This window comes from Myotis daubentonii, chromosome 7, assembly GCF_963259705.1.
Source record: "Myotis daubentonii chromosome 7, mMyoDau2.1, whole genome shotgun sequence".
Taxonomy (NCBI): domain Eukaryota; kingdom Metazoa; phylum Chordata; class Mammalia; order Chiroptera; family Vespertilionidae; genus Myotis; species Myotis daubentonii.
In genome coordinates this window covers 58,934,616-58,960,559 of record NC_081846.1, presented here as the reverse complement: position 1 = coordinate 58,960,559, position 25,944 = coordinate 58,934,616, and the positions used below count along the sequence as shown (strand labels likewise).

Sequence of the window (25,944 nt, the reverse complement as noted above, 5' to 3'; positions counted from 1 at the left end):
AGTGATACATGAATTATTAAAATCTATGGGGATTTTGAGGACATTGTTTTAATTTTAATCTTTCCCCCTCAATACATTATCTGTAAGGGAGTCTAATAAACCAGGGCCTTTTGACTGGTAGTGCCAATGCCTCAAATTTCAAAAGGTTGACAAACAACAAAGAATAGGATGATCATATCTAATCAAAGAAAGACATACTTTGCAGTTAATTTTAATGGATAGTTAGATGAAAAGATGTTTAGCTTCCTGAATGTGTCTTTTATACAAGTGCGGCTGGGTTTTGGTGAACTTGTTATTACGCACAGGCTATGAAAGTTTTTAGAACTCTAGTTTCTTTGTAAGGTGAGGATAATGTCATTTACTCCCAGGCTCTTTCCCCTGCCAAGCAGGAAGTCAGTCAGTATATAGAAGCCAGTGATCACAGTACCTGACACATAGCAGGTCTTTTGTATCTATTGTACTTATTTCCCTTTCTGTGATAGAGGATATGGATATTTGGAACAGACCTAGCCTTGTTAGGCATAATAAAAAAGCTATGACACCAGATTTCTTTCTTTCTTTTTTTTTTTTTTTTAACAGGTATCTCCTTTCTTCTTCTTCTTTTTTTTAAAATATATTTTATTGGTGTTTTTTTTTTTTTTTTTTTTTTTTTTTTTTTTTAACAGAAAGGAAGGGAGAGGGATAGAGAGTTAGACACATCAATGAGAGAGAAACATCGATCAGTTGCCTCCTGCACACTCCCTACTGGGGATGTGCCTGCAACCAAGGTACATGCTCTTGACGGGAATTGAACCTGGGAACCCTTGAGTCCGCAGGCTGACGCTCTATCCACTGAGCCAAACCAGCCAGGGCGACACCAGACTTCTTTAAATAGCTGAGCACTTGGTTGATATTATATTGCTTATATTAACTGCTGGTCAGAGAAACTGGTAGACGTCAGAGAAACTTGCAGTCCAGATGACTAATGATAGAAGAGAAACCAAAATCCTGAGCCTGACTCCAAATGCTGGAGAGGATGTGGAGCAATAGGAAGTCTCGTTTACTGCTGGTGAGGATGTACAATGTTTGGTGGTTTCTTACAAAACTACAAATACATTCTTACCATATGATTCAGCAATATCACATTCATTGATCTTTACTCAAAGGAGCTGAAAATTCATGTCCACACAAAAACCTGCACATGGATGTTTACAGCAGCTTTATTTACAATTGCCAAAACTTGGAAGCAACCAAGAGGTCCTTCACTAGGTGAATGGGAAAATAAACTATGGTACATCCAGCCAGTGGAATATTATCCAGTGCTAGAAAGAAATGTTATCAAGCCATGAAAAGACATGGAGGAACTTGAAATACATATTACTAACTGTAAAACGTCACTATGAAGAAGCTACACACTATATGGTTATAACTATATGATGTCTGGAAAAGGCAAAACTTTGGAGACTGGAAAAAACCCCACAAAACCAGTGGTTGCCAGGGGTGTGTGGCGACAGATGACCAAGCAGAGCACAGAGGAGTTTTCGGGCAGGGAAACTGCTCTGTGTGATATCATAATGATGAATATGTGTGATTACATATTTGCCCAAACCCACAGACTGTACACTACCAAGAGTGAACCCTTAAGGAAACTATGGACTTTGGGTGATTATGATGTGTCAGTGTAGGTTCATCCTTGGTAAAAAATGTGCCATTATGCTATGCATATGTGGGGGTAAGAGTTATATGGGAAATCCTTTGATTTTTCCTCTCAATTTTATTGTAAACCTAAAACTGCTCTAAAAGAAAAAAATAAAGCCTTTAAAAATATACTTAAAATCTTAAGCATGTCTCTGGAACATGTCAATTAAGAAAATAAAAATCATAAAAATTCACTTCATTACTTTCCAGTAGTATCTTGATTGAATATAACTATATATATATATATGACACATTTAATATCTTTTTAAAAAATCCTTACCCAAGGATATTTTTCAATTGATTTTTAGGGAGAGTGGAAGAGAAAAGGAAAGACTGAGAGAACCATTGATGTGAGAGAAACACATTGATTGGTTGCCTCCCACAGGGGCTGGGGCTGCAACCAAGGTTCGTGCCCTTAACTGGAATCGAACCCGGGGCCCTTTGGTCTGCAGGCCAACGCTCTATCCACTGAGCCAGACTGGCTAGGGCAACACATTTAATAATTTTAAGAATTTAACCTCAGTTGTAAATATTTTCTGGTTCCTAAGCTAAAGCATATCTGTGGGTTTGAGATGAGTATAACTTTTCTTGAGCACTGATGTAGCTGAAATTATGTGACACATTTGCTTACCAGATTGCTTTTAACTTCGTGAGTCAATTCAGGCTAGCAGACTTGTTTGTTCTCTCTGAGTAAATAATCTTCCATCTCCAGAGGCATTTTTCATAGTTTCATAAACAGCCTTTCTCTGAAAAAAAAAAACAAAAAAAAACCCAAAACAACACACAAAACTTACCAAGTACTGTAATAGCAGCTGTTCTTAAACAGTCTTCATTTTTGTTGAATTTAATGTTTAGGTGGAAACTACATGGTTAGATGCCATGTGAGAATGTATGTTTAGGAGAAGAAAGGACTGGAGATTGAATGATAGGGGTCTTGGTCCTCCTTGCCTGCTTACAGTGCTGTCAGCATCACTTCTGTGAAATATGAAGGAAGAAACATCTCTGCACCATGGTTCGGAGGGGCTTGCATTTAATGATCTATCTGTCCTTTTGGAGCTTCTATGGATTTATTTTCCTGTAAATGATGAGGCCCCATCTGTCCCAGGAAGATTCTGACCATGTACAGACTACATACAAAGTAGGCAAGTTGTGCATCTTGGGTTTGAGTGCTATACATATCTCATGTTTGGTGTATTTAGTGGAGTAAGCTATTTGGTGTAATAAACTATGTCCAAATCCCATTACAGTGAAGGTTTATTTCTTGCCACATTACAGTCCAGGGTGGATAGGTTGGGGGCTTGTTTCTTGAAATTATTCAGGAACCTCTGTCCCTTTATTCTAGTGGCTGTTACACATTATATGGCTTTAAAAAATATATATATATACTTTTATTGATTTCAGAGAGGAAGGAAGAGGAAGAGACAGATAGAAACATCAATGATGAGAGAGAATCATTAATCGGCTGCCTCCTGCATGCCCCCTCAGGGGATTGAGCCCTTGACTGGAATCAAACCCAGGACCCTTTGGTCTGCAGGCCAATGCTCTATCCACTGAGCCAAACAGGCTAGAGCCATTATAGGGCTTTTTGACCAACTGGATCATTTTTAGCCAGTCGTAAGGGAAGGTGGAAAATGTGATCCAGTAGTGTTCTCTGGAAGAAGAGAAAAGGTTTGGTTACACACCCATCCCGCCATTACATCTGTGTCCTGACTAGTTGCCGGAAGCCGGTCCATCCTTGCTGCTTGACACAGTCGCTGCAGGAAAGAAACATCTGCACAGCATATGTTTCAAGGGACCTGGCGTATATAGCCTACTGTTCTTAATATGTTTGCTCCCCTTAGCCCTGTGTGTTTTAACCAAGGTCACCTCTCCGAGAAAGGTTGTTTCCCCAGGTAGGGATTTTTCCCTGAAGTCAGGGATGGGATGCCTCTCCTAGAAAGGTTGTTTCCCCAGGTAGGAATTTTTCCCTGAAGTCAGGGAGGGGATGAAACTCCTTAACTAAGTGCCAGGCGGGTAGTTAATCACTACAAACAATCATGCTTAAGCTACATAATCTTTACTCCCTGGAATGGAGATGAGAAACGCCCTAACCTTTGTAATAGAAATTGACAGGATTAAAATCAACTGGTATAAATACGGATGTAACAAGACAATAAACAGCAGAACCTCTCTGGAGATCGAGACCAGAACTTGGCTGGAGATCCTGGCTAGGCTGCTGATCAACTGAACGCTGTCTCCGTGTCATTCCTTCTTCGCCGACTCCGTCTATGCCTTTGGGAACCCCTGGACCTGCTGGGGTTGGACCCCGGCAACTAGTTTCTGATGTTATTGACTAATGAGCTATATTTCTTTTGATCAGAATTTTATTATAAGTTTATGCCAAAGATTCTATCATTCATTTACTTCACTTGCTTAGAGAACCCTGTGCATAGATTCCTGGAAGGACTGTTTTTTTCTCCTAGAAACACAACTAAATATATTGAGGCTGTGTCTGATATCTAAAGCTTGATGAAGATTCTGAATGCACTGTATTTTCGATAAGGCCAGTTGAAACTATTCTTAACTACTCTGTATGGTTCACTGTTTCTTCAGAGGCATGTTTCATCAAAGCACTAAAATTATGCAGACAGAGTTGGAAATGTTCTTTGAAGAGCATCCTATCATCTTCCTTATAATTTTGGTTTTTATTTAACACTTAGCTCCCAAAGTGGGGCCATGGCAATATCTTTGAGTTCTAACTCACGCCAGGCTTTCGAGGAGTTTGTGATGCTATTTTACTGCTGGCATACAAAATCAGCGAGGTTAACTGTACTGCTATAGGTCACACAGTTGAGTCAACGGCTGAGCTATGATTAGCGTTGACAGCTGGTGAGCTTCTAGGCTGTTGCAAACTGAGCAACACTGACATTCATTTTGATTTGACTTTGCATTTCATTTTCAACTATTTATTCATTTTAAGGTCTCTTTAAGAAACTTTTTGGGGATATTGTGGGACTGGGGAAACTTTCCATAAATGCTTTTGGGGAGAGTCCTTTAGCTTTTCCCTCCCCATCTTCCTGCTTAATAGTTAAGTTGTGTTGCCCTAACCGGTTTGGCCGATGCTTGCAGACTCAAGGGTCCCGGGTTCGATTCCAGTCAAGGGCATGTACCTTGGTTGCAGGCACATCCCCAGTGGGGAGTGTGTAGGAGGCAGCTGATCGATGTTTCTCTCTCATCGATGTTTCTAACTCTCTATCCCTCTCCCTTCCTCTCTGTAAAAAAAAAATCAATAAAATATATTAAAAAAATAGTTAAGTTGTGTTTATGTTAGGCAAGTTTCCTCTAGGTAGAGTTTTGCAAATTAATAAGAAAATAGATGCTTTAAGATAATTTAGGCAACATTAATTTTACCTGCTTATTTTGAAATTTGTGATTTTTCAACAATGAAGTTTTGAGATCTAATGATAAGCTTGTGAGTACAAACTGGAGAAGTTATAAATATGTGTATATTTGATGAAATAATTCACAGGGAAATGGAACGTGTGCATCACAAATTTGACCCAAAATGGTTTTGAACATAAGGTTAAAAAGTAGCCGATGGTCATCTGGATTGCTTGGTCATTTGATTCATTGGGTCAGCATCTTTAAAAAATATATATTTTTATTGATTTCAGAGAGAGAGAGAGAGAGAGAGAGAGAGAGAGAGAGAGAGAGAGAGAAAGAAAGAAAGAGAGACATCAGTGATGAGAGAGAATCATTGATTGGCTGCCTCCTGCATGCCCCACCCTGGGGACTGAGTCCATATACCAGGCATGTGCCTGACTGGGAATTGAATGGTGACCTCCTGGTTCATAGGTCGACATTCAACCACTGAGCCATGCCTGCTGGGCTGGATCAACATCTTATTCACCTGGGAGGGATGGGAAAAGAGTGAGCCTTCTTTTAGTTCTGTATCCACTTTCCATTGGGGAAGCTTTTAAGGAAAAGTGCTGTTTCTTGGAACCTGGTTGTCATCTTCATTGCCCTGGGTGGCTGGCTACAAGCTGAGCAGAGTCCATGCATCTTCTGATTACACTGTCATCAATACTTTCCTGCATTGCTGGTGTCAGAGAAGCTGGTGGGTTTTGAGGTCCAGGTAACCCAAACATATAGGCAAAGATAACCTAGCAGAGGTGAGGACATGTGATTTAGAGTCAAACCTGGGATCAAAGTGTGATTCAGTGACTCAGTGACTTTCCTAAGGAATCACAAAACCCAGTTTTCTCTCTGGTCAAAGGATGCCTCCCTTCTGTGGTAGCCATGACACCTAAAGGAGCTAGCATGTTAGAGTGTGTGGTCCAACAACAGCGAGGCAGTGACAACTCTTATCGCTTCCCTCTCTGCCTCTCAGATCTCAGGCTTCCTCTCCAGATTTTCTTATCCTCAGCGCCCTATGGGAATTGAAGAACAATGTCAAGTTTAGACACCCCCAAACACATATTCTATGTTTTAAAAATGTTTATTTGAAAACCAATGAAACATATTTCTTAAACCTCAGCTCATGTAGTCTATTATGATGTGAGCTTCTTTGAAGGTGGACAGAGCCAAAGGGTTTTCCCTATTTTTCAGCTATAAGAGCTTTTATAATGATATAGTACAATTGCTATTAACGTTTCTCTGTGACTTCTCAAAGGAGCCCAGCCACTTAACGATTGTATAGCACCTTCAAGGTGAACTAGAACTCCTTTCTCAGCCACCCTGGAAGGATGGACTTGTCTTGTTTTCTCTTATCTGGTCCCCAGTGGAGATGACAGTCTACCCATTTGCAAATGTTCTTACAGAGTAATCATGAATCCATCACCAAGTATGTTTACACTGAGAAATGTTGCTTACTGTCATGTAGTTACAGGAAAACCATCAGTTTAGGATCACAAAGTGACTCAGGAGGTGAAGGTCATTAAAACATCTTAAGGTTCACTGTTAGGAGGTGCTTGTTGCATTTTACTTTCCAGGAATATACAGATATAGTTAGCCTGTTTCAGTGACAACAAAACACGAAGCAATTTCCCTTAAATTTAACGGTTCCATTATCAATGTGTGATTGAATCACATAATATGGGAGAGAATGATAGTTGCAGCATGAAGTGATTTGCATGAAACCCTACTTTATACTCCAATTATTACTCTACATGATTACAGGACAACCTGGTTGTTAATTGCCTGTGGTCTTTAAATATGCAGTTCTTTCAGAAATAGACACTAATTATTAGATCTTGTTTTCGGTCTCACCCGAAGTTGCAAGTGTCTAGGCTTTTTTTTTTTTTTAAATTTGCAAGGCTAATGGTGCACAGGCATAGTGAAACAGATCTCATTCTGACTCCCATTCTGTTCTCTGGGGTGTAAACTCTCAAAGACTATGAGCTTGGCTTTCAATTCCATGTCGGTGTTCAGTGTGCCAGTCTGTCTCTTGACAAAAGCTGTATGCTTTCTATCAGAACGCTGGAAGAATTTTATCTTTTTCAAATGTATATAAAAATCTGCTTACACATTAATAAAACAGCTACTTCCTCATAGTCCATAATAATTAAATACAGTCAGAAATAACAACATGAAAGTAATATTCTATATTAGATCTTCCAATTCTTGTAAGATAAGAATTTTTTTGTTGGGGAGCTGTAGTTGGAACTGTGCTAAGCAAAAGGCAGTTTGCTTTGTGTGTGTCTCCTTTCTTCTGGCATCAATGGCTGAGTTAGGAAATAGATTCTGAATCTGTAAGTACTGGGCCTGTCTTAGGTCAGGGTTGGCAAACTGCTGGTCCCATGAAGCCAGTGAATGGGAATGCTGGGCTAACAAGAGCACAGGTCCTGCCTAAGGGAGAACTGCTGTTCCCTTTCAGCAGATTGATCTCAGATGGACATTTTCTAATTTTTACGTGGAACACAGCACGTAAAAATATTAAATATTGGAAGTGTAGCTCATGCTTTTGAGAAAGTATTGTGCTGACTAATTCACTAGTATGACTTCTGGCACATGCTATTGAATACGACTTCCTTCCCTGTTATTTTCACCCAGCTAATGTATTAGTCTATCTTGACCCGATTCAGCTGTAATTTCCAGGAAACTTTCTCGGGTCTGGACTAGAGGTGCCACTTGTTGCTCTGGTAGCCTCTTCTCTGTCTTAAATCCATCCGTTCAGTGATATCATAATTTCCTTTTTATCTTTTTGTTTTGTCCTCCAGTGTGTAGATTCCTTGAGGGCCTGCAGTGCATATTGATTGAGTGACAGTGGGTGAGATGTCTTCTCAGGACACAGGAGAGAGATTGGTCTCTCAGGTGGTTTAGAACGGGTGGCCTGTCCAAGGCTTCTCCCAGAATCTCTGCATCAGTCCTGCAATGGAGCCTGCCTCTCAGACTCCCATTTACTAAAACTGCCTTGGGAAGAAGGAGGGTGAGAAGAGGGCTGGGGAGATTTGGAGCACAAAGGCCTCTATTCTCAGAGCCCGCTGTGACTTGCCACTGCTGTTTCCTTCCTGCTGCTTCTCTTCTTTATTTCCCCTCCATCAACATATTCTCGGGAAGGTAGAGTGCAGATGTGTTTTTGTGACTCAAAGCCATATGAAGCCAAAATGAGTCTTTCTCTTGTCATAATTAGAAGTAGGGCCTTAGGCTGTTTACTGACTCTAAAATAAACGTGGTGCTTAGCTTCTCAGTTGCAACACTTTCCAGCTTTTATGAAAAAAGTAAACAAAAATAAAATCTTATTTTAAATGTAGTGGCAGAAATTAAATAAATTATCCTCAATAGGAACGTATAGTTAAAAAAATAATTGTTTTGGGAGGACTGTTCAGCAAAACCTTCACAACAAAACCATACCAAAAAAACCCAAAAAACTTTCCGCATTTGGCAACCGGTGATAACTCATCCTATTATAACTATTTAGTCTGTTTCCTTATTTTTTCCCTCAGATTATATGTAGAGTCGGTATGGTATAGCAATATAAAACTTAGTATTCATTGCCAGGCTGTGTGGGTTCAATTCCCAGCTCTACCATATAGAGTGCTTACCTTCTCTGTTACTTCTGTGAAATGGAGACCAAAGTAGTGCCTAGCTCAGCCGTGGGCAAACTACGGCCCGCAGGAAATGAATAAAACTAAAAAAAAAAAAAAAAAAAAAAAAAAAAAAAAAAAAAAAAAAAAAAAAACCGTACCCTTTTATGTAATGATGTTTACTTTGAATTTATATTAGTTCACACAAACACTCCATCCGTGCTTTTGTTCCGGCCCTCCGGTCCAGTTTAAGAATCCACTGTGGGCCCTCTAGTCAAAAAGTTTGCCCACCCCTGGCCTAGCTCATAGGGTTATTGTGAGGATTAAATGAGTAGGGAAAAAAAATCTTTATAATAGCGCCTGATACAGAATGGCTATAGTATATGTATTTACCTATTTTTTTTAAGTAAAGTTTATTAATGTATAATTTGAGGTGCATTTTTTATGCAGTAAAATTCACCCTTTATAATATACTCTTCTGGGAGTTTTGACAAGTACATAAACCATATAACCACCATCACAATCAAGATATAGAACATTTCTATCATCCTTAAAAGTTCTCTCTTATCCTTTTTGTAGTCAATCTTCCCTGCCCCTAACACCCAAACCCTGGCAATCACTGGTGATCTGTTTTCTGACCCTATACATTTTTGCTTTACAGAACAGCATATAAGTGGAATCATATCATATATACACTTCTGAGTCTAGCTTCTTTCGCTTGGCACAGGGATTGGCAAACTTTTCAGTAAAGAGCTAGGTGGTAAATGTTTTAGGCTTGCAGGCCATATAGTCTCTGTTGATACTCGTTCTGCTATTGCAGTAATGGCTGATACATGAATGATGGTGTGTGGTCGTGTTTGAATAAAAGTTTATTTATTAAAACAGGTGGTAGTTGCCCTGGCCAATGTCTCAGTTCCTTGAACATCGTTCCATGAACCAAAAGGTTGCAGGTTTGATTCCCAGTCAGGGCACGTACCCAGGTTGTGGATTAGGCTTTTGATCAGAGTGTGTATGGGAGGCAACAGATTGATGTTTCTCACACTGATGTTTCTTTCTCTTCCCCTCTCCCTTCTTCTCTCTCTAAAATCAGTAAAAACACATAAAAAAAACAACAAACCCAAACAAACCTAAAACAAAAAATGCAGGTGGCAGCCAGATTTGGGTGGAAAACCATAATTTGGTGATATGACTTAGCATAATGAATATGAGATTTATTCATATCATGTATCTATCAGTAGTTTGTTCTTTAGATTGTTGGTTATTACTCCATTGCATAGATATATGACAGTTTGTTTAGTCAGTTGAAGGATGTTTGAGATTTTCCTGATTTTTGGCAATTATAAATAAAGCCACTGTAAACATGTTCCTACAGGTTTTTGTATTAATGTAGGTTTTCATTTCTCTTGAGTAATTATCTAGGAGAATTGCTAGGTTGTATGGTACATGTATGTTTCCCATTATAGTATCCAAAACTCCCAAACTGTTTTCCAAAATAGCTGTATCACTTTGTGTTTCTTCCAGCAATGTAAGAGGGTTCCAACTGTGTTGTATCCTCACCAGCACTGGTATTGTCTACTCTAAAAGACTGTGAAGAATCTTGGAAACTAGAGTAAAGATATTTACCTTTAACTTAAATTGAGTTGGAAACTTTTGAAAGGTTTTACACTTGGAAACAATGTTAGTTGGGTTTAAAAATTATTACCTTAGCTGCAGTGTAGATAATGACTTGGAAGGAGACACAGCAAATGTATGAAGATCTGAAGGAGGATATCATATTCGTATAGGCCCCTATACTATAGGGGAAAGGGAAGACACCTTGACTGGAAAGGTGGCAGTGAAGATTAAGTGATTAGATGTGAGAATTTTTTTAGGAGGTGGAGTTGGTAGAACTCAGTGATTCATCAGATATGGGACTTGAGAGAGTGGTACACCCAACTACATGTATAATGGTACCTTCATGAGTTGAGGAACATTGACAGGGAAAAAATGTATGGGGAGATAAAGTCATCAGTTCAATTTTGAAATATATGCGAGATGTCTAAATGGAGGTACCAAGTAGGTAGTTTGATATCTGGCTCTGAAATAAGGGAACAAAATTGGAAATCAGTGTGGTATAAAAGATATCTGACAGTATGGAGGTTGAAGAGATTCTCTAAAGAGAGTTTTTAGTGATCTGAGAATAGTGACAAGAGCAGATCCAAGAGGAACCTCAGTGTTCAATGTTAGGTAGAGGGATGTCCAAAGGAAAGTAGGAGAGAGTTGTTAAAAAGAGAGAGAGAGAGAGAGAGAGAGAGAGAGAGAGAGAGAGAGAGAGAGAAAGAAAGAATTTTCAACTCATAAGATTGCCTCCCAGATGGCAAGGTGCATGAACAGTTATGTGTGTGCTGAGATGACAAGTAAATCAGGGATAGAATGTGCTCATAAAATTTACTAGTAGAACTATCGTGGACATTAGCCAGTTTTGCTGGTAATGGTGGTGGTGCTCGTATGTATGTGAAAATCGACATTAGAATGAATTGAGGAGTGGGTAGGATGCGAGGCAGTAGAAAAAGCAAGGGCATACAGGGCTTTTAAGAACTTTTAGATTGATTATGAGAAACATGTGTTAAAAGATGTTTTTGATTGTTAAGATGAGACAAATTAGAGCATGCTGGTGAGAAGGATGAGCAGGGGATGATGACAGAAAAATCAGTGTAGTCAATGGAATGACATACCCACAAGGCATGAGAGATACCCATCAATCAGATCTAGTAATCTTGCAGAAGTTCAGTTGAGTTTAATATTCATAGTTATCACCTGTGAACAGAGAAAAATATGGGGCTTTTAGCATTACCAAATTCTAATGAAGTATCAACACTAATAAAAGAGAAAAATGGTAATTGGCGTACGAGCTACCCTTTTCATTGGCTAATCAGGGCTATATGCAAATTAACTGCCAACTAAGATTGGCAGTTAACTGCCAACTAAGATTGGCAGTTAATTGCCAACTAAGATTGGCAGTTAACTGCCAACAAGATGGCGGTTAATTTGCATATGTAGGCACAATGCAGGGAGGCAAAAGGGAAAGCAGGAAGAAGCCCCCTGCCACTGACAGTGATCGGAAACCCAGGGGGGAGCTAAGAGCTGGGGGGCAGGGCAAAGGCGGCCCTGGGGCCACCTTTGCCCTGCCCCCCAGCCATGATCGGAGAATGAGGTGCCTTTTCCGCCCTGGCCAGTGATAGCAGGAAGTAGGGGTGGAGCCAGCGATGGGAGCTGGGCACGGCCGAAGCTGGCAGTCCCGGGAGCTAGGGGTCCCTTGCCTGGGCCTAAAGCGGAGCCCACGATCGCGGGGCTGCTGCAGCTGCGGGTCCCCGCTGCCCGGGCCGGACGCCTAGGCCAGAGGCGTCAGGCCTGGGCAAGGGGCCGATCCTGCGATTGGAGGGTGATGGGGGTCAACGCCTGAGGGCTCCCAGTATGTGAGAGGGGGCAGGCTGGGCTGAGGGTCACTCCCCTCCCCCCCACACACCCAGTGCACGAATTTCGTGCACCGGGCCCCTAGTATCAAGATATATTGCATTAGAACTTGAATTTATTTTTCAAGTATTTCTTTTTTTTTCTTTCAAGTATTTCTAGAAAACTTAAACAGAAAATGTCAGGAAAATTCTTTCGCTGTGTGAAAACTCACTGACAGTTTAGTCACTTGTCAGTCTCATGGCCCATTTGAAATCCTCAGATGAAAGACTCCCTCATCAGAATGGCCATGGCTCAGTGTTGTGTGTGTGTGTATAAATTATTTTTGCTCATTAAATGATGGAAGGTATAGACCATGACTAAAAGTTATTTTATGTCTCCACAGCACCTAGCAGTTACATTTATTTAGTTTGTTGCCTTAAATGTATGTAAATGTGAACACAGGGAAATGGTTTTTAGCAGGTAATTAGGATAAGTTATATACTAGTAAAGGAGAATATGATTTTGTGGCTTGGAACCAGAATTAATAGCTTGAAAATTATGGTACCTGATTATAAGCTTTTATTTTTATGATTCTTAGTAAAATATGTTTTGAAAGTTCCCTTTTATATACCACTAAGGAATCAAACAACAATTCTTTGGTGGTGGTACTTTATAGTTGACCAATTACTTTCATGTTACTGTACATTCAGGTGGAGGGTAGCTCAGAGAGGAAGAGAGAGAGACATCATAGGACATTATCCCATTCTACAGGGGAAGAAACCAAGGACCAGAGAGATCATGGGTCAAAAGTCACATTACTAGTAAACAAGAGTGCTAAGATCTAAACTAGGACCTGCTGACCCAACTCTAGATTTCTTTCAGCATACTGTATGGCTTCTAGATTTATTTTTATAGAAATCCAATTGGCCTGATTATAATTAAATATGACCACAAGGAGGAGTTTGGTTTACTCTATTTAAATGAACAAAAATCACTTAGAACAATCTCTTGGTCAGCCATAGATCACCTTTTTCTTGAGCAAGCTGTGGCCTGTGGTTTTGGGAAAACACGGCATTATGGCTTGTCCAGATGCTGTGATCTAAAGAAAAGAATACAGAAGCGATATATCTGTGGGTAATGATCTCCCAGAGCAACACTAGCCAGCATTGTTCATTATAGTGAATGAACCTCATGTTAGCATTTTGGGGGAAAAACAGATACCTATTTTTCTAGGCCTTTGACTCTGACTTCTGACAGCTATTTTTTTGTTTTGTTTTTCTTAAAGGCCAGTATCATTTTGGATTTAGGATGATAAGTTACATTCTAATGAGAGAAGGTCATTATTCCTTAGGGGGACTACGGCTGGATTTAATTATATTATTGTTAGAACTCTCAAAAATCAAAACAGTGTATATTAAATGTGTAAAATTTGTAATTTTATAGTAAAACACTTAATGGGCAAAGCTCTGACTACAATCTTTGAAAAATATCATTCCCGTTGGCCTTAGCTGATGATTTAAACTTGTGTTAAACAGATTCTTTTTAAACTTATAGACCCTCAAACTCTAGAATATATTTTCATCAGGGGAATTAAGGAATGAAGAGCACATACTTTTAAGAAATTGCAGAAAGTCATAAAGTTCTTTTTAAAACCTCCTCCTCTCAAAACTTGTTAATGTTATTTGACCAAATTGCTGCTACTGGATAAAAACATATCCTTATGTTCCCTATATATTGTCTTAGACAAGGTGTTTGGGAATTGCTGTACGGTGTGGGGAATAATTAAACTTGTCTGTATATGAAACCAAATCAAGTAGTTGAGAGGTGGAATCTGAAACCAAGTGTTCTATGGCTCAGTAGTTGTGACTCATGGGGAAAAAACACACCTAGATTTTAAGGACTTTTTTCTTCCCAAGACAGTTGGTGGTATAACTCCATGTGGCCTGTGGACTGAGGTCTAGCTCTGGGATTCCTTATCTCCTTGCAACTCTCTTTTAGCATGTTGTAAAATTTATTAAGTGAGCATTCCAGACGAACAACTGAAAATGGTCTCCTTTTACATCAGATGAGCCTGGCCTATGTTAAAGCAGCCGAGAACATTTCAGAGCCAGTGAACAAGGATCCTCCTTCCCGAGAAGCTCAGATACTGACTTTGAGAAACACGCCTGAATTCGATGTCCTTGTCATTGGAGGAGGAGCGACAGGGTGTGGCTGTGCACTAGATGCTGTCACCAGAGGTAAGTCTGGTGTGGATGGACGTGACACAGATAAAGAAAGTTTCCACCTTTCTTCCCCAGTACACACACACAGTCGGCCTCTATGCTGGCTGTCACATTTCTGTTGCATTTACTAATTTTCCATCCTTTGTGAAGCCCCTTCATATATTTTTTTGATGTAGGCAGTTGCACAGTTTTAAGATTGATTAGTACTGTTTGACACTGAAATGAATTTAAAAAGGAAAGTTTGTATTCCTGTGATTTTATGAGCTGATGTTCTTATAATTTTTTAATACATAGTAAAGTAAATACATCTCTATGAAATCCTCCTATATAATAAAAGGCTAATATGCGAATTGACTGAATGGCAGAACAACCCATCGCTATGACGTGCACTGACCGTCAGGGGGCAGACTCTCAACACAGGAGGTGTCCCCTGGCGGTCAGTGTGCTCCCACAGGGGGAGCACTGCCCAGCCACAAGCTGGGATCATGGCTGGCAAACGATGGTGGTGGGAGCCTCCACAGCAGTGCTAAGGATGTCCAACTGCTGGCTTAGGCCCGTTCCCCACATCCCCTGAGGGCTCCTGGACTGCGAGAGGGCACAGGCCTGGCTGAGGGGATCCCCTGCCTCCGAGTGCACGAATTTCATGCACTGGGCCTCTAGTAAGAAATATTTGTATATGATCTGAAATCACATTTATGTCAGTTAAGAGTAGAAAAGATTTATTAAAGTGAATTATTCTATTAAAATAACTCTTTTTGTTCCTGTATCTTTTAAAATAATTTCTTCTAGTGAAATATGGACTGCAGTTTGGAAACTCCAGTGTATGTGAATTAACTGTTGCTAATCTATTCTCTCTCAGTCACTCTATTAGTTAACATTAGGAAAGATATTAGAAAAGTTCATTAAAAATGGAAACATGACCCTAGCCGGTTTGACTCAGTGGATAGAGCTTTGGCCTGCGGACTGAAGGGTCCCAGGTTTGATTCTGGCCAAGGGCATGTGCCCAAGTTGCAGGCTTGATCCCCAGTAGGGGGTGTGCAGAAGGCAGCCAATCAGTGATTCTCTCTCATCATTGATGTTTTTATCTCTCCCTCTCCCTTTCTCTCTGAAATCAATTAAAAAAAAAGGAAACATGACATGGAAAGAAAGGCATTTTAGTATGGAACACCAATGCCGTTACTTAAGATATATTCAATAGAATAATTTCTTTCCTCTGGTTATTAATGTGGAGTCACTTTCTCTCTCTCTCTCTCTCTCTCTCACACACACACACACACACACACACACACACACACACACACTTGGGGCAAATTAGTTAATTTATCTCAGGTTCCTCAGCTTTCAAGTAAGGAAGAATACCTCTATCGATGATGTTGAGAGGATTAAATGTGTAGTCATGAAAATGACTTGAAAACAGTGCACTCGGGGGCGGGGGATCCCCTCAGCCCGGCCTGTGCCCTCTTGCAGTCTTTACATATATACAATACACATTATTTTTGATGTGAGCCAAGTACTAAATCAGCTATGAGAATACAGAATAAGAAGATGTGGCCTTGCCCTCAAGAAGCTTATAATCTATTAATATTTGCTGAACAAATACTTTTTTCCCTTTGAGCAGCGAAGGACAGTCAGTAGTGGTCAGGACATTAACCAGTTAATGAATAGGTCAGCGGTTCTCAACCTGTGGGTCGCGACCCCTTTGGCGGTCGAACGACCCTTTCACAGGGGTCGCCTAAAACCACCCTGCATATCAGATATTTACATTATGATTCACAACAGTAGCAACATTACAGTTATGAAGTAGCAACGAAAATAATTTTATGGTTGGGTCACAGCATGAGGAACTGTATTTAAAGGGCCAGAAGGTTGAGAACCACTGGAGTAGGTGATTGTGGATAGTGATAATTCTGGAGAGATAAGGGTTTCCAGAGTCTGAATGTTGACCAGACTTTTAATTTTTACAGTTAGTAACAGCCAAGAAAGTGCTGTACTTTTTAATATCTCTTGGTATATTGACTGCCTTTTTTTTTTTTTTTTCAATAATTGACTTAATGTGCTTTTGATATATGTGGAATTGTGATTTATAAAGGTGATGGATGAACCTTAGTTTGTATTTCTTTTTTTTTATGCTGGTAGCTCTCTGGAGGTAGCCTTTATAATTAAAATGTATAGAGATGTTGAACTTAATCTATATTTATCCTTTTACTACCATTCCTGATCATATCAGTGGCCCTCTGAAGTGTGAAATAGTCATGGGCATTTGGTTAATGAATTGTGCATTGTTGCTGTTCATTCATGGAATTTGCTCTTTTATTATATTTGATGCTTCACTTAACAACAAATTTTGCTTTCTCTGCATTTGATATGTTTTTACCAAATTATTCCTGATTGTATCCATTAATCTTTAGTCACATGTGACAAAAATAAATTACTGTGATCTTTTAAAGTTACCAGTAATAATTAGATTTTTCAGGACATCAAAGTTTTGGGGGAACACTAGATATCTAAGGGCTTGTATAAAAATGTTTGCACAAGCTTTTTGATAAAATACCATGCCCCAGTGCAATTTAGGTAATGGATAAACAAAGAGTACAAGGAAGAGGAAAAAGTTATGAAGTCTTCATAATGAACATTTATTTGCATTCTTACCATCTGCATTTTTTTGGGAATTAGTTTTCATTTGGAAAATTATGTTATAAACGTAATTTTCGCAGTCCTCACGTTCTCCTACAGGTCTCTAGGGCTCATTAGAAATTGTTTCACTGTTTAACACCTCTGTGTCCAGTTCCTGGGCAGGAGCACAGCCTCGAAGCCCAGTTGTGGGCACTTTGTCCCCAAAGAGAGCTGGAATGAGGGGACGCTGACAAATATATTCACACTCCCAGCATTCTTCAAGTTGTTTTTATTCAGTTCTTCATGTTCTTTTATGTGACTTTACTTATGTATCAGGAATCACCTGGTATGGTTTTGGTTTAAAACCTGATTTATAAATGTAACCTTTATGGTTTCTATTCACATTCCAGAGAAGACTGCTTTTCACTGGAGGAAAATATTAAATATCGGTCTCTTGTTTACAAATGTATGTATACTTTTAGTTTATGAGTGGGTCTAGCTAGCAATTCTGGAATTCTCACTACAGTTTCTTCAAGTTTTAGGCAGTACAGCACAGTGATTAGGGGCTCAGGTTGTAAACTTAGAATGAATTGGGATAAAATTTTGGCTTCATCCTTTACTAGCACCATGACTTTCCACAGGTGTCTTTTAAAAAAAATTTTTTTAATTGATTTTGGAGAGGAAGGGTCAGGGAAAGAGGGAGAATCATCAATGATAAGAGATAATCATTGATCGGCTGCCTCCTTGCATGCCCTAGGCTGGGGATCGAGCCCGCAATCCTGGGCATGTGCCCTGACCTGGAATCGAACCGTGACCTCCTGGTTCATAGGTCCATGCTCAAATCTATGAGCCACGCCTGCTGGTCTCCTAACTGTACAGAGAACTCGGGTTTCTCAGACACAAATGAAGGAATGTAATAACACTCTTTTGCATAAGTAAAGGTTTACGAAAAACAGAAGGTGTGTGCATTGCAGACAAAAGCAGGAAAGGGAGAGCTTTGGAAAATAGTGCATACAGGTTTCTACCCCTTCCCCCACTTCTACCTTCTCCCACCACGGGGAAGAGAAATTCCTATTTCAGGACAGCAGAATTGCAGCAGGTGAAAGTTTTCTGGACACTGCTAATTAGACTAGATTGCAAGTTTCTACTAAAGTTAATGTGGAGATTTAATGTAATTTTAATTAATATAGTGATTTTTTTTGGCAGGAGTAGAGAAACTTGTGCTAAAGTTTATCTGGAAAAATAAGCCTATGAGACTTACTAGATTAATTTTGAAGAAGAATAATGATAAAGAAGATAGAGATCGGTCAGATATTAAAGTTCTTCTAAAGCTAGTTTAATTAAAATTGTTTTTTAAAGGAATAGAGGGATCAGTGAACAAAAGTAAGATTCTAAAATCAATCTAAATACATATAATTTAGAATATGGTAAAGACAACATTTCAGGTCTGTCATTACTAGTTATTAATAAGTGATGCTGGAGTATCCACTTCCCCAAACACACACACACACACACACACACACACACACACACACACACCAGAAATGTAGTGGTAGCGGAGACCCAGAGCCGAGTAGTCAAGCCCCCACAGCCTCTGTTTTGCTGGGCTCTGGGGGCTAGAAACAGTCAAAGGAATCCAAGATTTTTTTTATCATAATCCAAGATTATGTTTATCATAATCCATGTGGATCAAGGATTTAACAAAATACTATAAAACTACTATAAGCAAGTATATGCAATTTTTTAAAAAATGGAGTAGGAAAGATGCTTTTAAGCAAAACACCAATAAAGCCATTTTTCTTTTGGAAAATCCTGCTAAATTTAATTTCATAAATATAAAACTTTATCTATAGCAGAATTATAATAAACATGTGATACCGAGAAATATTTGTAACATCAAACAGGGTTTGTGCCATAATTATTTTCAACTTTTCTACATCTACTGTTTTAGTATGTTAAGGTACACTGCATATACCTGGATTTTTATGCCAAATAGAGAGAATCTACCTTTGAAAGGTGAATTTGATCCATTTCCCTTTATTTGATTCCACATGCATTTATTTTGTATCTTGTTTTTTACTTTACTTTTTCCTCATCCTTTCCCTCTTTTGTATTAAAACAATGAGTATCGCTTTCTGTTTCCAGACCTTCACCTCAATAGACAGAGCTGCTACCACCACCCAGTCCCATCAGAGACGCTCCCAGAACCGAAGTGAGGCTCCTGCTCCTGTGTTGCTCTCGGGCACCCTGCAGACCAGCTGGCGGCACAGGCGCTGCTCTCCGGCTGTCTGTCTTCCTGCCTCCTGGGCACATCCCAGCTGATAGTGCACAGCCCACAGTGGTTAGGAGGAGCCTTTCACAAAAGCCGGGAGCCTTTCTTCAATCCGTGCATTCAAGTGCTAATCTGGCATCTTTACCTTTCCTTCCTGGGAGACTTCTATTCCTCTTGCCCTTTAGGAACAGAAATCTTGGTTTCCTTTGCCTGTTTCTAGCCCCAGAGCCAGCAAGACAGAGGCTGTGGGGGCTTGACTACTCGGCTCTGGGTCTCTGCTACCGCTACGTTTCTGGTCCATGGAGTGTTTATACATATAATTTTCTTTGTGTTTAGAGGAGTTCAAAGCTGGACTTAACAATGCAATATTGATCAAATTTCTATTTATACCAATATTTATAATAGCAAAAAATGGGTGCCTGGATTAATAAATTAGGTACATTCAGTTATTAAAAAGCAATTTATAAATACTTACAGGGAAAATGGCTAAACTATATTGTAAGTTGAAAAACAAGTTGTGAAAAACACACACCAAAAAACATGTTATGAAGAGTGAGTTTGTTAATTGTATTTGTGTTTAAAGCTAAGCAGAATACAAGTTGTATACTTTCATAAGCTTGGAAAGTTTCTAGTAAGATACAGGGGGCATTTTTATAGTTAACGTTGGTTACCTCTGGGTTTTATAACTAGGAAGCCCGCGGTGTATTATTCTCTCTTTGCATGCTTCTGTATTGTTTGGATATTCTTCCTCTCATTGAACATTGGCTGTTTTTATAATAAAACTAGAGGCCCGGTGCACGAAATTCATGTACAGATGGGGTCCGTAGACCTGGCTGGCAATTGGGGCCTTCCTTCCCTTGACTGTTAGCTGCCGGCCAGGGCCTTCCTTCGTCCACTCCCTGGTGGTCAGCTCACATCATAGTGAGCGGTCGAACTCCCGGTTGGTCAAACTCCTGAGGGGACAATTTGTATATTAGCCTTTTATTATATAGGAAAGCAAAAAGTAAAAGCAGCAATAGCAACTCCCTTATTTTCATGAAATTATATTATTACAATTAATGCTATGGCTTAATACATTTTTGAGCTGCTGTGTTTTTAAGGAAAACAGAGTTTGCTAATGATATGTTCTAACTTCAGGAAGTATCTCCATTAATGGTTTATCTGTTTTTTTTTAAAATATATTTTATTGATTTTTTACAGAAAGGAAGGGAGAGAGATAGTTAGAAACATCGATGAGAGAGACACATCGATCAGCTGCCTCCTGCACATCTCCCACCGGGGATGTGCCCGCAACCCAGGTACATGCCCTTGACCGGAATCGAACCCGGGACCCTTCAGTCCGCACGCTCTATCCACTGAGCCAAACCGGTTTTGGCGGTTTATCTGTTTTCTAATATAAAAATAGAAATAGGTACTAAATAATACAATATGATACAATTCTATAAAATGCTAACATTCACTGTTAGAAAATGCTAGTCCAAAGCACAGGATTCTGATCAGGAGGATTAAAAAGCCAGGATTACTTTGCAGCTTTACAGGAGTGTTATATTTTAGAGAAACTGATCCTTCATTTAAAATGTTTAGCCTTTGGGTTAGTCCTTTTTCTTATTAATGGCAATGACTTTTTGAAATACAAGGGTAAGTGCCTAAAGCTTTTCTGAAGATAGATAAACTCCCCTTTCCTTAAATAATATCATTTTTCTTTCATGGGATATGTGGCATTAATACCCGTTCTATAGTACCAATGTACAGAATGTCTCAATTTTTAGATTTGTGTGTTATTACCTTGATGCCTGTGATGGTTATTTCATAGGGATTACTCTTTCCTTTCTATTGAAAAATAGCTAAAGTATGCCATGTCTAAAATTTATTCTAGTGAATTAATTAAAGATGTAGAGTTTAAATGAAAATATAATCTTGCAGTTCTATCTGTGACATGAGGCAGGAAATAACCCAAAATTGAATAAGTAAATCATTGTAAACATATAGTGTAATATTATCCACACATTAACATGAAATAATAGGAAAATATTTATTGACATGGAGAGTTGTTTACACTAAATATTGTTAAATGGAAAACAAAAAAAAGGAATACATCACATGATCCTAATTTGGGAAAATGTATGTATGTGATCATATACATGCATAGAAAATGTGAACATTTAAACACTCAAATGTCAACTGTGGTTGTCTCTGAGTGGTGTGATTACAGGAGAGTTTTATTTTGTTCTCCTTACTTTTTTGCATTTATTATATTGAGCATGTTTTTATGCATAATAAGATAATCAGTAAAAGGCATTAAAATATACTTCTGTTCCATTTTATGCTGTGAAAGTTAAATGTCGTATCATTCCTCCCCTTAGATGGTAATTATCCATCTATATTCATCCAACTCTCTTATTTTAAATTAAAAAACTTTTTAAAATTTCAATTACAGTTGACATACAATATTATACTAGTTTTAGGTGTATAACCCTTATTAGACATTTATATAACTTATGAAGTGATCTATATAACTAGACTTATTGGGTTGATCACTTCATCTAGCTGTCTTATTTTTAATTTTTAATATATTTTTATTGATTTCAGAGAGGAAGGGAGAGACAGAGAGAGATAGAAACATCAATGATGAGAGAGAATCATTGATCAGTTGCCTCCTGCATGCCCCAAACTGTGGATTGTGTCCGCAATCTGGACAGGTGCCCTGACCGGGAATTGAACCATGACCTCCTGGTTTCATAGGTCAATGCTCAACCACTGAGCTACACCAGCGGCCACCCAGTGTAGCTGATCCATGAATTGGTTTACTTGGAAGTACTCGGTAGCTAGACCTTCTCATTGAAGTCTATAGGCAAAGCTATAAAGAGCTGTATTTAGTTCACACCCCTGCCCCACACAGAAGATACAATTTTAACTTGCTAAGAGATGGGCTGAAAGGTAGAGTTCAAGGTGGCTTTGTTCTTCTACTAGAGCTAATCCTTTTATTGTTTCACCTAAGAATTTTAGAGTAATTTTATTCCATTATTAATACTTCACCACTGTCATGAAATTCCTGAAAATACCTACTAAAAGCAATCAATAATAAAAACAAATAAGGCAATAATAGCATCCTAAATGTTCTGGTTCCTCTCAACAGTGAGCTTATTGATTTCCATAAAGAAGTAACGTCTGAAAAGAAAAGAAACAAAAACCATTTCTTATAAAATCTTGAACTAGTTGAATGAATTACCTAAATGGAGGGAGGCCAGCCCTTCATTGCCAGCCATGTGGGGCGGCATTCTCTCTGCTCTGAAGGAAGACCTTTGCGAGCTCCTCAAATACAGCCAGGAGTAGAGGCTTGAAGCCTGGGGACGTTATTTCTGATGTCCTTCAAATTTGTTTTCCTTAAGAATACAAAAAGTTAGCATTGATTGTCACTTAAAAATACTGTTCATTCTTTTTGAGAAGATAAAACAGCACCCTCTTTTTACTTCCTTGCCTTATGCTTAATGTATCAGAAAACGAAACTCTTAATTTTAGATCAGTATTTTGTTTTTCTTTGGGTCAATAATTTTTGAGGGGAGAAAAACTGTGCATTTTGAGAGGTGGAACAGAAAGGAACATCCTATATAATAAAAGCTTAGTATGCTAAGTGTCTGATCGTCCAGTCGTCCGTTAAACCAATCAAAGTGTAATATGCTAATGATATGCTAAGGCTGTTCAACCACTTGCTATGACCACCAGGGGGCAGACACTCCGACCAGTAGGTTAGCTTGCTGCTGGGATCTGTCTGATCGGGACTGAGCAAGATGGGCTGGATGTGCCCTGGAGCCCTCCTGTGGTCCCTCCCTGGCTGGCCAACCTCCTGCGTCCCTCCCCCGGCCCCAGTCGTGCACTGGTGGTGTCCCTTAACCTGGCCTGTGCCCTCTCCCAATCTGGGACTCCTCGGGGGATGTCGGAGAGCCAGTTTCGGCCAGATCTCACAGGCCAGGCTGAGGGACCCCACTGGTGCACGAATTCGTGCACTGGGCCTCTAGTGTTAGATAATGGTTAATCAGCTAAGGAATGTATTTTGAGAAACGGTTATAACTTCTAGTAATGTCTTGACTTTACATTGCCCCTCACCCCTATCATTCTTGTCAACAAAAATAAGAAATTCAGAACATTTAGCATATAGCATCAGTTTAAATTTTTAAAATATTTCTTTTTCTAGACTATTTAGTTTTTTTGTGGTTCCAAAAAACTTTTGGTAATGCTTTTACATTACATTAATATATCAATGTAGCTACAATTTGATTTTTATGTTTTTTGCTCTGGAAGGAGCAGTACCATTTCTCATCAGGAATCCTGGTGGGTAGCTTGATGATATGACATTGGAAATAATGGGACAAGAAAAACAACGTGGTTTGACAGAGAAGCCCATTTTAACTTTTGTTGGTATTCTCTAGGGTTTCTCACATACGTACATGTGAATAACTTTTTAAAATGTCCAATACTTGCAAAAGCAGTTTTGAGGCTTTAAAGTGTTAGGTCTCACTTATCTATCCTGAAATATCTTCCTGAGATGGCTTGCTAATTCCTAGAGTAGTTCCCTGCCTCACACTGTCAGTTTGGGAAAGGAAAAAAAAAAAAGTATTCTGTTAACACAGGTCCATAAAATTCTCTCTTCCTATCCCGCTCCAATATCATCTTTAGCCCTGTAAGGCTGGCATCATCACTGCCCTGCTCCTGCTCTGGCGGGTCCCCCTAAATGCCCTCCTGCCTCCAGCTCTTCTCTTCCTCCAGCCCTGCCCTCCAGGCCCACTCTTAGAGAAATCTTTCTAGAACATTCATCTGATTTCTCAGCTTAAAGCACTTTGGTGGTTCTCCTGATAGGCAGCACAGTAGCATTTCTCAAAAACAATATCTGAGAACCTCTGGAAGATTTTCAGTTTTATTCCTCTTTTTGTAATGATAAAAAAAAAAAAAATCAGCAAGCACACCCTTATTCATCCAAACAGATACCTGGTGACTGAGAACAGGATTCAAGTTCATGCTCATGTGAGAGAATCACTGATTGTCTGCCTCCTGCACGCCCCCTACTGGGGGTTGAGCCGGCAACCCTGGCATGTGCCCTGACCAGGATTCGAATTGTGACCTCCTGGTCCATAGGTCGATGCTCAACCATTGAGCCACACCAGCTGGGCTGATGCCAGATCCTGTACTTTCGAAGGAAGCATTTGCTTCTCAAACTGATCCATGCCTTTCAGCCATGTTCACAGAGGCATTTCCTTTTGAGGAGAATGGGTATTACTTCACTTGTGAGACAGTGGCCCACAGGACAGGATCCTGACCCGAAGGAGACGAAAGCCTCTACTCCCGGCTGTATTTGAGGAGCTCGCAAAGGCCTTCCTTCAGAGCAGAGAGAATGCCTCCCCACATGGCTGGCAATGAAGGGCTGGCCTCCCTCCATTTAGGTAATTCATTCAACTAGTCCAAGATTTTATGAGAAATAGTTTTTGTTTCTTTCTTTTCTTTTCAGACGTTTACTTCTTTATGGAAATCAATAAGCTCTATCACTGCTGAGATGAACTAGAACATTTATGATGCTATTATGTCTTTATTTGTGATAGGCCTTTTACCCCCCCCCCCCCAGGCCCCCCCCCTCCCCCAGTCCTTTCCATCACCCCTTGAACCCTGCACTCCAGCCCCTGAGGAGGGACAAGTGGCTCCTACAAAAGTTGAGCCATTTCAAGCATTTGCCTTTTTGTTGCTTAAGCTGATCTTGGCCAGTGATCCACTTTCCCTCCATCTCTCTGCAACACACTCCTCTGTAGACTCAGCCTTTCTTGAACACCCATCCTACGTATTTAAAAACTCCTGCCTTGGCTGTCGTTCTTGTTCTTAGAGGGAATTGCGCCGTCAATAAACTACCCTAAAACGCAGTGGCTTGAAACCACATTTATTATCCCAGTTTCAGGGGGCCAGACGTCTGTGTGTGCCCTGGCCTGCCTCTGGCTCAGAGCCTCTCACAGGATGCAGTGCTTCCGAGCCAGTCACATGCTTGTTGGCAGGCCAGGGCCTCACAGGTTGTTGGCCCGAGCCTCCATTCCTCATGACCTGCTGACTGGGGCGTCCTGCGGTTCCTTGACTCAACATGGGCACTTGCTTCTTCTGAGCGAATAAAAAGGACAAGGAAACTTTTGTAACTTAACAGAAGCCATGTGCCATCGTTCTTGCTGTGCCCCCCTCATTAGAAGCAAGGCACGAGGTCCAGCCCACACACCAGGGTGGGGGATTAGACACTAGAAAGTGGGCATTATGGGGCACTATGATGCCCTCTACCACGGCCAGCAGGACGCCTTTGGGCAGGCCCACGCGGGGAGCCAGGGGCTGGCTTGGAGGCTGCTTGACGGTTCTCAGTCTGATGTCCCTGCCTCTCATGGTACGGGCGTGTCGGTGCCAAGACTGTGGTTCCGAGGTTGAAAGAGAGGTCTATATTATACAATCTGGCTCTTAAATGTCATTTGAAAGTCACACCCCCCCACCCCCCACCTCACCCCCAATCTGATCACAACTGGAGAGAAACAGTCTATTTTAGAGCTGGAAAAACTCTGTGTTGGACTTACTAAGGCAAGGTGATACAGCTCACCAAGACAGTGCATTTGTAAGAGAATACAAATGTAATCTTGATTACACTACTTTGAGGCTTATGTCCTGAATTTACCTGCTAAGCCAGAGTAAGGTAAGAGTCCTCTGTATTTTC

The 25,944-nt window shown here is 40.0% G+C and overlaps 1 protein-coding gene across 4 annotated transcripts in view; it reads left to right on the top strand.

Moving 5' to 3' along the window:
• GPD2 (glycerol-3-phosphate dehydrogenase 2) overlaps window positions 1-25,944 on the top strand; it is a 141,025-nt gene that overhangs the window by 45,424 nt on the left and 69,657 nt on the right. For all 4 annotated transcript variants that reach the window (XM_059704404.1, XM_059704403.1, XM_059704405.1 and 1 more), the window contains exon 3: window positions 14,179-14,350. In XM_059704404.1, the coding sequence (XP_059560387.1) occupies window positions 14,179-14,350 (172 nt within the window). The remainder of the gene's footprint in view (window positions 1-14,178; window positions 14,351-25,944) is intronic.